Source organism: Fukomys damarensis, unplaced genomic scaffold (genome assembly GCF_012274545.1).
Source record: "Fukomys damarensis isolate Sample0158 unplaced genomic scaffold, DMR_v1.0_HiC HiC_scaffold_8, whole genome shotgun sequence".
In the NCBI taxonomy this organism is placed as follows: Eukaryota; Metazoa; Chordata; class Mammalia; order Rodentia; family Bathyergidae; genus Fukomys; species Fukomys damarensis.
In genome coordinates this window covers 18,220,003-18,233,972 of record NW_022900920.1, presented here as the reverse complement: position 1 = coordinate 18,233,972, position 13,970 = coordinate 18,220,003, and the positions used below count along the sequence as shown (strand labels likewise).

At 46.6% G+C, this 13,970-nt stretch overlaps 1 protein-coding gene across 1 annotated transcript in view; it reads right to left on the bottom strand.

Moving 5' to 3' along the window:
• Rgs10 (regulator of G protein signaling 10) overlaps positions 1–9,016 on the bottom strand; it is a 29,815-nt gene extending 20,799 nt beyond the window's left edge. The window contains exons 1-3 of the mRNA XM_010634519.2: positions 8,995–9,016; positions 2,462–2,580; positions 1,003–1,089 (exon numbers count right to left, since the gene is read on the bottom strand). Of these exons, the coding sequence (XP_010632821.1) occupies positions 1,003–1,089; positions 2,462–2,580; positions 8,995–9,001 (213 nt within the window). The 5' untranslated portion in view covers positions 9,002–9,016. The remainder of the gene's footprint in view (positions 1–1,002; positions 1,090–2,461; positions 2,581–8,994) is intronic.
• Between the last annotated feature and the right edge of the window lie 4,954 nt (positions 9,017–13,970).

Here is a 13,970-nt window from a genome sequence, read left to right as displayed (position 1 = left end):
TCCAGATAAAAAAAAAAAAAAAAAAAAAAAAAGACAGCATTGGGCTGAAAACGGGAGAAGACACTTGGGAAGGAAGGCCCCGCAGGCAACCAGGGACAAAAGTGGATAAGCCAAGATCTGGAGTGCTTCATGAATGAGCAGGCTCGGGGGAGGACAGACAAGGGAAGCCCAGCCTCCCACAGACCCTAAACAAACAGCACAGGCCCTGGAGGCAGGGCAGACTGTCCTTTCAGGTGACTGGCTGGCCTTTTAGAAATACTATACACAAAACCCACCTGATCCACAAGCCTCCTCCAGAATCCCTCCCATCACCCTAAAGCCAAACTTCAGTGGCAAAAAATGCAGCCAACATGGGGGAATTATAGGTTTGCTCCAATAACACACCATCTATTGGGAGAACAGTCAGAAACTTGCCGTGTTGGTTGCCTGCAACTATGGAATGCTTTATAAATAAATACTGAATAATTGACAATCCATCTGATAAACACTGTGCTTTTATCACTACACATCTGCTTATCATTTTACTATGTCCAAAACTGCCAACATGCCAAACATCCTCATGATCTATTCATGGCGAAGCAATGTGCGCACAATAACAAACTCTTAATGATTTTAATCATTATTTTACTTTAAACATTGACTCATTTAAACAGCCCATTTAAAAGTGGGTTCATTCACTCTTTTTGCAGAGGGGTTTGAGACAAGGTCTCACTCTGTCATTTAGACTGGCCTTGAACTCAGCCCAGGCTGACCTTGAACTCACAGCAATCATCCTGCCTCAGCCTCCTGAGTGCTGGGATTACAGGCGTGCACCACCAAGCCCAGCCTCACTCACTTTTTTTTTTAATTACTAAATTTGATCAACATAAAATACTTGATTTGAAATCTTCCTCCAAATCTAACATAAATCAGATTTCTTTAGGCACTTTCAAAACCTATGGGGCAGGCACTTGCAACTGGATAAGGAGAAGAAAAGAAATGAACAAGAAAGCAACTGCATACCTGCTCCTTATCTTGCATTTTCTTAAAGTCTTCACAGGCAAGCCAAAACAGGACATTTTCTTCACTGAATTCCTTTTTTAAAAATTCCTATAGATACAAAGAAAAGAAAATTACATAGTTTCTACTCTTTTTTTTAAATGATGCAGTTTCCTTTAAGAACTGATTTGGAAAAAATCCAGCAGATAAGCCTGGCTCAATTAAACTCTACCCTGAAGAACAAAAAGCGTGTTTAAAGTGAAAGCTAGAATTTCAGATACATTTGACCTTAATGGCATTGACATTGTAAGGGAGGGCAAAATGAAGCAGGAATCTACTCCCATTTCTAAGCTGACAATAAATTATCAAAAAGTAAATTAAAGTAGAAGATGTATTAGTTTCTTCTAGACACTGTTTAAACAAAGTACATTCCTCCAAAACCAGGCCCATTTTTTTTAGCAAAAGCAAAGAAAACATATTCAGCATGTCTAAAAGGCCACGATGAAGACCAAAAGGTGTATTTTCTTTTGGCAGCTGGTGTGGTGTTAGGCTCTGCTGTGTAGAGGCCTCCTGATGTCTGTGGCCTGGTGTCCAGAACCAGGAGCCTGGTACCACCTCCCTCCCCAGCCGCAGCACCCACCCTGAAAGGCAGTGACTGCTGGGGCTCATGCTGAGAATTTGCATGTGGTCCTCCACCTGGCACCTGGGTGTTCTGCAGGCCAAAAATGCTATTTCTAGGTGGCACCGACACTTCCTCGTCTGTCAGCTCTCCTTTAGAGGTTCCCTTTCCCAACTCTGCTCTTCCAGCTATTTCCAGCCTTTCTCCCTGGCGATGATGCGCACCTGGACATTACTGGACACAGGAGAGAACAAACCTCACGTGCTCGACACGCAGAGCCAGAAACTCTTTCTGTGTGCATTACTGGGGACTGAACTCAGGGCCTTCACACTGAGGTACACCCCCAGCCCTCTGGGTTGCTTTGTCTTTTGTCTTGTACTGGGATCGAACTCCGGACCTTGCGCTTTCGAGGCAGGCAGTGGAACCACTGAACCAAATCCCTGGCCCTGTTTTGTTTTCTTTTGTTTGCTGAGCCAGGGTCTTGTCAAGTCACTAAACTGCCCAGGCTGGGCTGAAACTTGCAATCCTCCCATCTCAGCCTCCCATGGTGCTGGGATTACAGATGTGCACCGCCACACCGGGCTGAACTGGAAATTCTCTGTGTAGACTCCACCACTGGCCTTGGTACATTTTCCCCATGGTCCTACACCCCTTACTACCCAACCACATGAAAACCAGGGACAGACTGCAGGGCCTTGGTGTGAGTTCAGGGCACCTGTAGGAGCACTGCCAAGTGGTCCAGCAGGTGAGTTCTTACTCTCAAGCTGGGGCAGAGAGTGCCAAAGATTGGCCCGTTTTACCCTAACCTCATCTAAACTTCTGGATGGACTGCATCCATCCGGATTAACAATGAAAGAGACAAACCCTAAATCTCTTCACGCCTTCTGGGTCCTCCAGCAGATTCTCTAGGGAGGCCGCCCACTTGGCCGTGCTCTTGAGGCTCTGGTGGCTGCTGCTGGAACTACCATCACTGTCATGGATGTCTGCAAAACAAAATTCGGAAGCTTCAAGGCCAGGACACTGTCATCTGCATACAACGTGTATAAAGATACCTGTTAACCTGCATATGACGGCAGCCAGCACCCTCAGGGCTGACACACTGCATTACATGCCAGGCTGTATCGCCCAGTGCATTCACTGCAGCAGGGAGGCCCTTTCTCCTCTGCTGTGCAGACAGGAAAACTGAGGCTCAGAAGAGTGAGCAGCCTACACTTCCGGACACATCCTTCTCCCATGGTGACCGCTGTCCGACTGGCAGGCAGCCGTAAGCCTCACTCCCACCCTGGGCCTGTGGAATGTGAAGCAACTCCTTCCCCCGCTCCTTCTGCACTGTAATGATTGCCCTGCGCTGCCACTGTTTATGGGACTGACGCCCACTGAACCTGAGAACTCCGCAGGTCCTCATCCTGTATAATCTACCACTGGCACATAAAGAAAAACAAGATGCAGGACCGACCAGGGCTAGGGTGAAGGTGCAAAATCAAAGAGTTGCCTAACTATTCCTGTACCAAGATAAATACCTTTATGCAGTATTTTTAAAAAGTCAAAATGAATTTTAAAAATTAACAAAATTAAATTTCATTTTTGAGACAAGGTCTCTGTACGTAGCACAGCTGGTCTCGAACTCACCACCCTTCCACCTCCACCTCCCTTTATAGGCATGCGCCACAGTGCCTAGCTAAAATACCAAATTTTAAACAAAGACAGGATCCTTATTCCTATTTACCCCTTTAATCTCTGCCTCCAATATGGGTTGGTGTCTCCACTGTTATTTGCCCAGACTTTAAGCTTTTGCTATTGGGTTCATCATGGATGTTTCTGTGTTAACTTCGATACTTTTTTTTTTTGTGTGTGTGTGTGTGTGTGTGTGTGTGTGTGTGTGTGTGTGTGTGTGTTTGTTTTTTTTGAGACAGGGTCTCACTATGTAGTTGAGACTGACCTGGAACTCACTATGTAACCCAGGCTGGTCTCAGACTCACAGTGATCCTCCTGCCTCAGCTCCTGAGTGCTGGGATTACAGGCGTGCGCCACCACGCCTGGTAATACTTTTAATACTGCATTTAGTATCATTTGTCGGGAGGCCTGAGTTTTCAACCCTCTTATGTTTCGGTTCACTGGGTGAATGGGCGATGGCTCGGTGCACACCTTCCACTCCCTGACCACAGGCACTTAACGCCCTCTTAACTGAAGGAAAGGGGATCGGGATCTCCAACCAATGCACTTCGGCCAGTTGGCTGAAGCAGGAAGTGACAACGCAAATATGTCTCACTGTACAGATCTGGCCCAGTCCTAGAGCCAAGGGAAAACCAACCACGGGGATGTGACTGAAGTTCTGGAACACCCGCCCCCCACAGTGAATGTCTGAGGTGGTAGATATCCCAACTACCCTGATCTGATCTGATCATCGCACATTGTATACAGGCGCTAAAATGCCACACGGACCAAAGTAGGGCACTCAGGGAGCAGAGGCAGGAGGAATGCAAGTTCAAGGTCAGCCTGGGCAATTTATTGAGACTGTCTCAAAAAGAAAAAAGGTGCCGGAGGGAGTGGGGGACCGGCTGGGGATATAGCTCAGTTCAAGGCTCTAGGTCCAATCCCCAGGGCAAGGGAGGGAAAAAAAAGAGAAAGGAAAGGAGGAAGGGAGGAAGGGAGGCAGGGAGAGAGGGAGGATGGCACAGGGGAGAAAGGCAGGCCTGTAAATATGTACAATGACGACACATCCATTGGTTAGGGTGGGAGTCGGGGAGGCAGCGCCTAAGAGAGCCTGCAGTATACTTGGATCATGGGAGATGCTCAACACGTTAGTTCCTGTCTCAACTTCCCTGAAATAATGACTATCAAGTGACACGTTTCTTATAGCTAATGATTTTTCTCCGCTGACATGTTCACTTCAAAGCTAGAGACGGGTTTCTGTAAAGAAAAGTTGGAAGATCTAGGAGAAAATAAACTTTTAATTAAGAAATCGGCAAAGTAAATAAGTTTGAAAGGATTAATGAAAAATGTCTCATAAATATTAATTGCTGCAAATAGCTAGGAGATCATCTAGCTGAAAATGTTTCTGGAGAAAATTCCTATCAGAACACACCAGACTTAATAATAACAGCTTCTAGGATCTCTGGTGTCTTACTGGGATGCAAAACATAGCCATTAAACTCTTAATCCATAAAGACTCCACCTCCCAGCAATTTAGGCTAAATAAAGTAAAAGAGAGCTAGAAACCCGGGGGAGCCTGTGGTTCGATACCCATTGCTGTTGGGGTACATGAGACAAAGCCATTATTTGGGACCAATCCATTCCTCTAATGGAGAAGCAAACTTACTCAATCACACCACCAAATGGACTCGATGATTTTGTAAAGTGACTCTCCAGCTTGGAGATTCAATTAGTTCCTGCTCGTTCTGTCAAGGCTGGGATGGCAAGCTCCGAGACACCGGGTTTCTTCCCAAATATCAAATGAAAAGATCATCATTACAAGAAATTTCTGTTGCAGGGTTTTCTCTGCCAAGCATCTCTCCGACTTACTGTTCTGCCCAGTGCCTGGGGAACACAGTTTGACAGGTCCCCAGTAAATCAACACAGAGATGCACGGTGCACTGTTCCAGGAACAATTTCAGGCTGCTGCAAGTGCTCTCCCCAATGTAAAATGATTCTGGCCATAAGTTTGCAGCTTTGGTCTGCAGGGATTCCAAAACTCTTGGCATTCTTTTCAATAATAAACCATATCAGGGATTTTGCTGTCATGCTGCCTTACAAGTAAAAGCACATGGTGGATTCCCGCTTAGCCAAGACACTGCCTGCCACGACAGTGAAGACAGCTGGCCCCGCTGGCCAACGGCTGCTGACCACCCCCTCCCTTCAATTCATACTCTAATCGTTTCTGAAGTTAGGTGCCTGGGTCAGTTTTCATCTGAACAAGAAGTTTTATAGCTCAGAACTCAAAGACCTGGTCTTACCCCCTTATTTATAGATGAGGAAACAAGGCCTAGAGGGAAAAATGACCCAGTTAAGGAGCCACGGGATGGAACGAGCATCAGTAAGGGAAATGTCCCCACCGGGACCACTTGTATATACCCCAGGGCTCCAGGAAATGCATGGGTCCTTCACCGTTCTCTCCTGGGCTCCCACCTCCTTCACATCAAATGTAAGGAAATTATAGAAGCACATGGGATTTGTAGGCATGACTTAGAAAGCACACAAATATGAAGCCGCTCGCATTAACAACACACTGCTTTTCCGGCGTTGGCACTCTGGATAAAGAGAAAGTCCTTGATTTTTTGCCCACCTGCTGCCCCATAGGTGCCTCTAGGATCCTTCTACCTAAGTGTTATCTGTCATGGGTTTCCCCTTTCCCCAGAAATATTAGTTTGACTTTTTCCTAGACTGCCTACGGCCATATCACCCTGAACGCATCTGATCTCGTCTGAATTTTTTCAAGACTTCCAGATTGACTTTCAAGTTTGATTAAAGCTATTGGTTATGCCCTCTCCCTCCCTGCCTTTTAAAAATCCTTCTAGACTGATATCAGTATAGACAGGCAGATCTTGGTAGACCAGCATTTACAACCACAATTCACTTCATGCAGTTGTATGTATTTATTTACTTTTGAGACAGGGTCTCGCTATGTGGATCAGACTGGCCTAGAATTTACTATGTACCTTAAGCTGGCCTTGAACTTGTAGCAATCCTCCTGCCTCAGTGGCATCTGTATTTAGTCTGGTCTTCATTACTATATGATTTGGGGGGCGGGTACCAGGGATTGAACTCACTTGTGAGGCAGGCAGCAGAACCACTGAGCAAAATCCTCCGCCCTTGGTCTTCATCACTATAATGAAATACCTAAGGGATTTATAAAGAGGTTTTGGCTCATGGTCCTGGAGGTAAAAGGTGAAAGATGAAAGGGCTGTATCTGGTTGATAGCTTTTAGCTTGGCAGAGTCCTGAGGTGGCACAGGGTATCACATAGCAAGAGCTGGGGAGACAGACGTATGTGTCCCCTAGTCTGTCGTCAAAAACCACCAGGATTCAGTCATGTGGGGTCTACCCTGATCATCTCCCACACTCCATAGTCAAATAGGTCTCCATCCTCTTTAATGCCTCATAATGCGGATTAAATTTTGACATGTGGAATTTGGGCAACACACTTCAACCATTTCAAACCATATCCCAACCAAAAAAGCACCTCCTTTTCCGAGTCATCCCCAACCTCCAGTCCACTCCATCTGGCGGTGCTGTAGAGGTCACCCAGACCCCAGATGATTCTGTGACTCAGGGTCCCCTGCTCCTAAGACTGCTATTTTCCGATGCATGCCAAGTAAGAGATTCCTGAACCATTTCAGCTCTCCTTAAATGCTGCAGTCAGCCCTGGGATGTACAGGAAAAACAACCCTTCTCAACAGCAAGCAGGTTTACCCCTGAACTTAATGAATAAAAAAACACCAAGATGTCACAGCTGTCCAGATCCTAACCCACAAAGCTTCGAGTCTTTTATCCCTCTTCATTAATAAAAGTTTCCATTTTAGATGAATCATATGATAAAGGAGGTTTGGAATGCTTTTCTAACAGCTTTAAGATCACTCTAGTGAGAAGCTGTTTGTGGTAAAATATGTTTGTTTCAATCCTGTTCTACTCCTTTTTTTTTTATTGTATTTTAGTTCAACTGAAAAGCATTTTTGGAAAGAACAAAAGTTTTGGTTGCTGTTGTTTGTTTGCTTGTTTAGTTCCTGGGCTCTTTAAAACATTTCAGATCATCAAATTTATTTGGCTCTTGTTTGTATTTGTTTTTGAGGGTCTCCCTGTGTAGTTAAGACTGGCTTGAACTCACTATGTAGCCCAGGCTGGCCTGGGACTGATGGCAATCCTCCTGCCTCTGCCTCCCTCCGGACAGCTAAGATGGCAGGAATGTACCACCATGCCTGGCATGCTCAATACTCATTTCTCAGTAAATCTATCTCTAATCTATCAGTAGCTGATAATTATATTTAACAGCTGCAAATTGTTCACAATGTACCAGACTCCACTCCAAGGTTTCATTTGTGTTAAATCATACCGTTCTCCCCAAATCACCCTCGTACGGTTAACAGTATCCCAGCTTTACAGATGAGAAAATGGCGGCACAGTAACTTGTAAGGGTCCTCCAGCTAGGAAATGGGGACCCATGGTCCAAAGCCAGGCAGGCTGGCTCCAGTGTACCTGCTCCTTCCCACAAGGCCCCACTACCATCTTCATGTATTTATTTCTGCTGATCTACACGTTGAGAGCCCAGACTGCAACAGCTTCAGTAAGACTGACAACAATCGCACTATGGCAAAAAGACTACCAAACGAACACAATGGACAAACATTTTCTATTTACTGTTATGTGGTTCTATCAGGTTTCTGGCTTTAGTAAAAGCCATTTTCTTTCAGAGATGGGTGAAGCTCTGCCATGTAGATGGCTGGGGCTGGTTCCCTGCAGCCTACTGTGTGGCCCATTATTTATAGATGCTATGATGTCATATCTAAGACTTTCTCCAGACATTAATTCCCTAGAAAGCCACACACAGAAGACATCTAGGACACTCAGAACTCAATGATCACAGCTTGGATTTCTGCTGTTGATCTGCAGGAAGATCCATGTAAGGAGCCTGCATAGACCATTTTCCCAAGTCAAATCATATTGTAGTAGGACCTTGATATCCAGTTTTTCTCAACATCCTCAGGGGATCTAAGTACCCCAAAATACACAGCATTATTAAAGAAAACAGTGTAAACATTCAAGTCCAGGAAAAGGCAGAGAACGTTAACCCTAAATTCCAAATGCTTTGGTGGAACACACACCCCAAATACACTCTCTACTTGGCAATGAAGTTTCAAGGAAACTACACACAAAACTTACTTAAAACCTCACATCATCTATACCACATCAAGCATAGTATGTTAAAAAAAAAAATCATCCCAATTTAGAATCAGCGAGTCCAGTTTGTTTTAACTGGTGATCTGCTGAAGAAATTGGGTCATGGAAACACTATATCTAAATATTACTTAAGTGTTTATCACTCCAGGATCTAGCTTCTGAGAACTACCTTGTGAGCATGCAGTGCAGGGGCTCAAAAGATTTCAGTAAACTGGAATTCAGCAGAAAATAGTAATAAAAGTGAAAAAAAAGTTTGGAAATGATCATACCAACAGGCAGCCCTCAAGACAGGAGCAGGAAAACGGCAAGGAGGGTTGGCACAGTTCAGAAAGGGCACCATGGCTCTCTCACAGGAAGACCCATCAGGTGCACACAGAGTAGCCTTCAGCCGTCACTTGGGCACCTGTGTGTGCACAGCACACTGCCCCCAGCCTCTGCCCTCCCCGGGCTAGTGCCCAAGCCACGGGCACACCGAGAACATCTTCTGAAGGGATGGGCGTTCCTTACATTCCATGCTCTGGGGTCCACCCGGGAAGGTCTGCGCAGACCAGAACTCTGCTGCTTTCTCAGAGCTGTTTTGTGGGAGAAAGGCAAGGGCTACAGGGCTCCTGAGCACCCTTTGTCTGGAGAAAAAACAAGCCTCAACATCCTCTTTTGAGTGGACTAAACAACAGATGGCCACTAGTTTCCAGTATCTACCAGAGGGAAGGAAATAAGAACGCCAAATGGTTCTTTGCAGCCTCCCAAGAATCCCCACTTTCTAGCAGAAGCCCAGAAGAAGAAGAAGAAGAAGAAAAAAAAAAAAAAGAAGAAAAAAAAAAAAAAGAAGAAAAAAAAAAAAAAGACACAGAGGCCCAAACCTTGGGCTAAAAATGAAGACCCTGCCATTGATTTTCTTCACTTCCCAGAAGCCCCCGCACTTCCTCTGGGGTCTGACCTTTCAGCATCAATGTGTCCTTACCCTCCCACTCCGCTTCCTTCTCCCTGCCCCCGCCTCAAGTCAACATAAGTGACTTGGAGGCTGGGGGTGTAGTTCAGTGGTGGAGAACTTGCCTTCCATGTGTGCAGCCCCAGCTTCAATCCCCAGAATAGAAAAATAACAATACTTAATTAAAATTTCAAAAGCAACTGACTTTTTTTTTTTTCCGTATCAACTAGGCAGACCAGGCATTTGTTAGGGTCAGGGCATACGTCTTCCTAAGGGTCAACCCAGTGTCTGGCACTCATGTATACAATGTATAGTGATCAATATTTTCCGAGGAATGAGCTAAGCTGATCACTGAGCACGGGGTTAGAGGGCACAGAAAGGAAGATGAAAGCAAATAAAAATAGATATTTACTGAGTGCTTACTGTAACCCTCTAAACTCAGCAACAGTACTGCTTGAAAGGTGGTACTACAGTTGGCCCCACTTTATAGAGGAGGAAACTGAAGCACAGAAAGGTGAATAACTTGCTTCAAAGAAGCAAGCAAGGAAGTGGAGGGGCTGGGATGCTGCCCCAGGGGAGTGGCTCTAGGTCCATCCTGGGAGGAAAACAGCGTAACAGACATGAAAAATAAAGGCAGGGCCTTTTTAGTCATGGAACTTACCCTGAACTGGGAAGACGAGACCTGCACTTCCAAGATGGGAAGGAGGGAGAGAGAGAGAGCTGCCCCCTCCAAATTCCTTCTCTAAATACATTTGAGCAAGGTGACTGAGTGGATGCTGTCTGCAGGAGGCCCTGGACTTGGGTCCCAGACTAGTTCTCTGCCCCTTCCAGAGTGGGTGGCTCTGGACAAGTCTTTGTCCCTCAGAGGTCCCCAAAGCTTGGCAGGAACTCGTGGCTGGTTCTCTCCTCTGGGACACTCAGAGGAGAATCAAGGGGCAGCCGGGCCTGGAGCAGGGAGAACCAGACCTTGGGACGGACAGAGGGCACTCTGGGGGAAAAGAACACAGAGCTGTTAGCGTCTGGCCCCCCAGGGGTGGAGTGGGGAGCTGGGGGAGAAGGCAGGCCGTGCCAGGGGTCTCTGAGCACCAGGCTGACCTGAGCACTTGGCAGGCCCTCGAGATGGTAACTAGCTTGGAAGGAAAATTTGTCCTTTGGTGCCTGCAAGGGACTATTTCACTCCAGCAAATACCTCCTGACAGCTCTTATCAAAAGGCTGCTGCTGTTGCCTGCCGGGGCCCCATCTGCCCCCACCACCATCCTGGAACTGCTATCTGGGGGAAGCAGAAGACACTCATGAGAGTATATTTAGTACAGTTTAAACACCATGTTCCCAGAGCCGGTGTCTAGGGGCCGAGGGGATGATTCAACTCGGGGAAGTGGCTCGTTCACCTAGGAGGCTCCGGGAGTGGCCACGCCAGGAGCCTGCCGGGGTGTCCAAGTTGCTTACTAGTGAGGAAAGGAGACAGAAGACCGAATACAAATCACTGGTGCCCAATAGAGCACCGCTAGTGCCTCACACTCACCGGCCTCTCGTTTGGGGATTAGAGTGGATCCACGTACTCATGCTGCTCCTGGGAGGACCTCACCTGTACAAAATGACACCCTCACCCTGGGGTCTGTGCCCAGGGCCAAGCTCAACTTCATTCTCCCTAAGCCCCCAGGCCCAGCCAGTGAGGTTCTACAGAGAAAATGTCCCCGGCTGCCAAGACGCTCCAGCGCTGGGCTGTTCAAACAAAGACATTAAATTGCTATGTAGACTGTCATCTTAAAAATAAAAACTTAAGCCCAGCAATAAATCTGAAACTGTTCCCAAGGGCTTAATGGAATATGCAACAGGCCTGGGTGGCCTGGCTGGCAGGATGATTATCAGTCCTCAGTCCAGCTGTGGGCCAGAGGGTGGCTTTGACATTGCTGTGCAGGTGGGCATGTGTCAGTTGTCGTCAAACAAAGCAAACTGTTGTGGGACAAGCGAACAGAATCCCTTGAGGGAGCCCCACATTTCTGTGACATAAAAATCAAGTGGTTAAAATGCAGCCACCCCCACCTGACTGAATTGGGGCGTCTGGGGTGAGCCCTGGGAAGCTGACTTTTATCAAACCCCCTTCACACCAACCCGGATGGTGGAATATACTCTGAGAAACACCAGGAGACTAAGAGAATCCCAGTTAAAAGCTTGGAAGTAGAAGTTAGGAACTCAAAACCCTCAGCTTAAAGATGTCATTTCCAAGGTTCTGCTGAAAAGCAAAAAAAGTCTTAATGCAGCAGGTGCTTTGGGGGGGCAGGAGTAGATATAGGGCCAAATCAGGGGGCCTCCAAGGGTGGATTCAGCTTTTGTGTGGTCTGAAGCTTACACAATTTAGAGGTCTTCCTTAAGAAAAATAATTCAGCTGAGAACATGGCTCATTGGTAAAGTGTTTGCATAGCATGCACATGGCTCTAAGTTTCATCCCCAGGACCACAAAAAAATAAAATTAAATTAAAATGACATCATGCCCCAATCAGAACAGGGTCAGTACAAATCACGCGGGGTCCCTCTGCCTACAGGCCCTGATTTCTCTTTGTCACTGGGCTCCTTCTTCTCCTGCTACAGGGTGACAGGGATGAAACTGGCAGGAGGTTGAGTCTTTTCCCATGACAGAGGCAGACTTTAAACCTAAAACTTCCACGGCATCTGGGCATCCAGTACCCCACGCATTGGGCTTAAATGCATTGAAACAGGCCCACACCACTGAGGTTCCTAAATCTGCACTCAGTCTTTATGGTGTACAATTTGGCCATATGTAAAAATCACTCTAAGTCAGGGATCTCCTGTGATTCAATGGTTCTATTTGAAAGTTTGAAAATCAAAAATGAGTCAAAGCAGTAAGCAACCTGTGTATGACTGTCCTTCTACTTATAATAGAAAAAGACATAAAAGACAGACGCTAATAACCATTTCACATTGATTACACGCCACACATTGCACTATAGCCTTCCTAGGTTTTAGAGTAGTTAAGCCCACTTTACAGATGGAGAAACCGACACACAGGGGTCTGTCAAGCCTTTATTTCTAGCATTTGCTGATTTCCATTATGTAAAAAGCCCACTATAGCTCATTTAAACTACCTATGGTTTAGCAACCATGTGGTTTAGTTCCCAGATTTCCGGAATATTTAACAATTGGCTCCTGCAAGCCGATTTGAGCCAGCTCCGGCACATCACTGAAACTGCAAACAGACAGTTCTAGAAACTTGTTCAATGTGACTGAACCAGGGCTCAAACCTGAACTCTGGAGTTCAGGCTCTGACTACCACTCCAGGGGCCTGTGCAGACAACAGGGAATGGCTACCCACAAGGCAAGGGAACCTCTTGACCCAAGTGCAGTAGGGATGGGATTACATAACCATTGCCTGAGCATTTAACATTTGCTGGGCGACAATATAAGATCTTTACAGTCAGCTTATAAAGTTCGACTTTATTTGCGTTGTCCTCAGTATTAAATCATATGTGATGATTTGCATAATTTGTTGGGGAGAGGTTAGGCTCCAATTAGATGATTAAGAGAGGGGTAGCTCTGATTAGTCCCATTTTGCAGATCCTTAGTTGACACTGAGAAGATGTACAGCTAGTAAGTGGTGGAGACTCAGCCAGCCTGGCTGCAATTTCTTAACCACATATAACGCTGGGTAAAAAGAAACCGACCAACGTGTACTAACTCTCAGTGCTATGCTGCAGAAGTGAATCTTGGAGTGGGCGACACAGGACAGCCTGTGAACCCTAAACGTGAGAGTCAGACAAACCTGGGTCTGGTTCTCAGTCATCTGCGCCTAAAGCTTCTGACTTCAGTTCCTCCCCTCACCAGGTTATTCTAAGGGTGAAAAGAGAAGGCAGATGGCGAATGTGGCCCCTGGACCACTGTTAGGTGCACAGTGTCCTAGCTGTTACTGTGAACAAGAAGGGTAAGATGATCGGAATCAAGGGTTTCCTATTCACCGTGGTTCTCTGTCTTTCAAGTTGCCCCAAACCGTGGCTCAAACTGGTCCAGAGTGAATCCTTTGCAATGTAGCACTTCGATGGCACAAACTACACAGATATTTTCTCCGTCCTAGTGATGGAACACCTACTTGGTCCCTCTTTGCCCTTCCGCCGGGCAGAGCTGCAGGCCCCGGCTGCCCAGGGGATGCCCTGGTCCAGCGGAGCCCCTGGGGCGCGCAGGCATCCTGCCCACCGACGCCCCCGGCGGAGGCGGAGACCTTCCCGGAGGAGGAAAACCAGACGGGCGTCCTGCTTTCGCACTCCGAGTCCCTCTCCCCTCCAAAGTTTGGGGGTGTTTTGGATCTCCTTTTTCTCCCAGACCATCACTAAAAAGAAAACTACTGCTGTTCCCTTTTCAGCAAAACTTCCTCCCCAGAGAGTCTCTGGAAGCTCTGCGCTCCCGCCTCAGCTGGCACCGCGGGGACCCTAAAGCACACTTCGGTGATTGGATTGTTCACTTCTCATCATATCCACGGTGCCAAATGACACCTCTCAGGTAATAAATTTCTGATTTTGATTTTAAGGTCCTACAGGGCAGGAT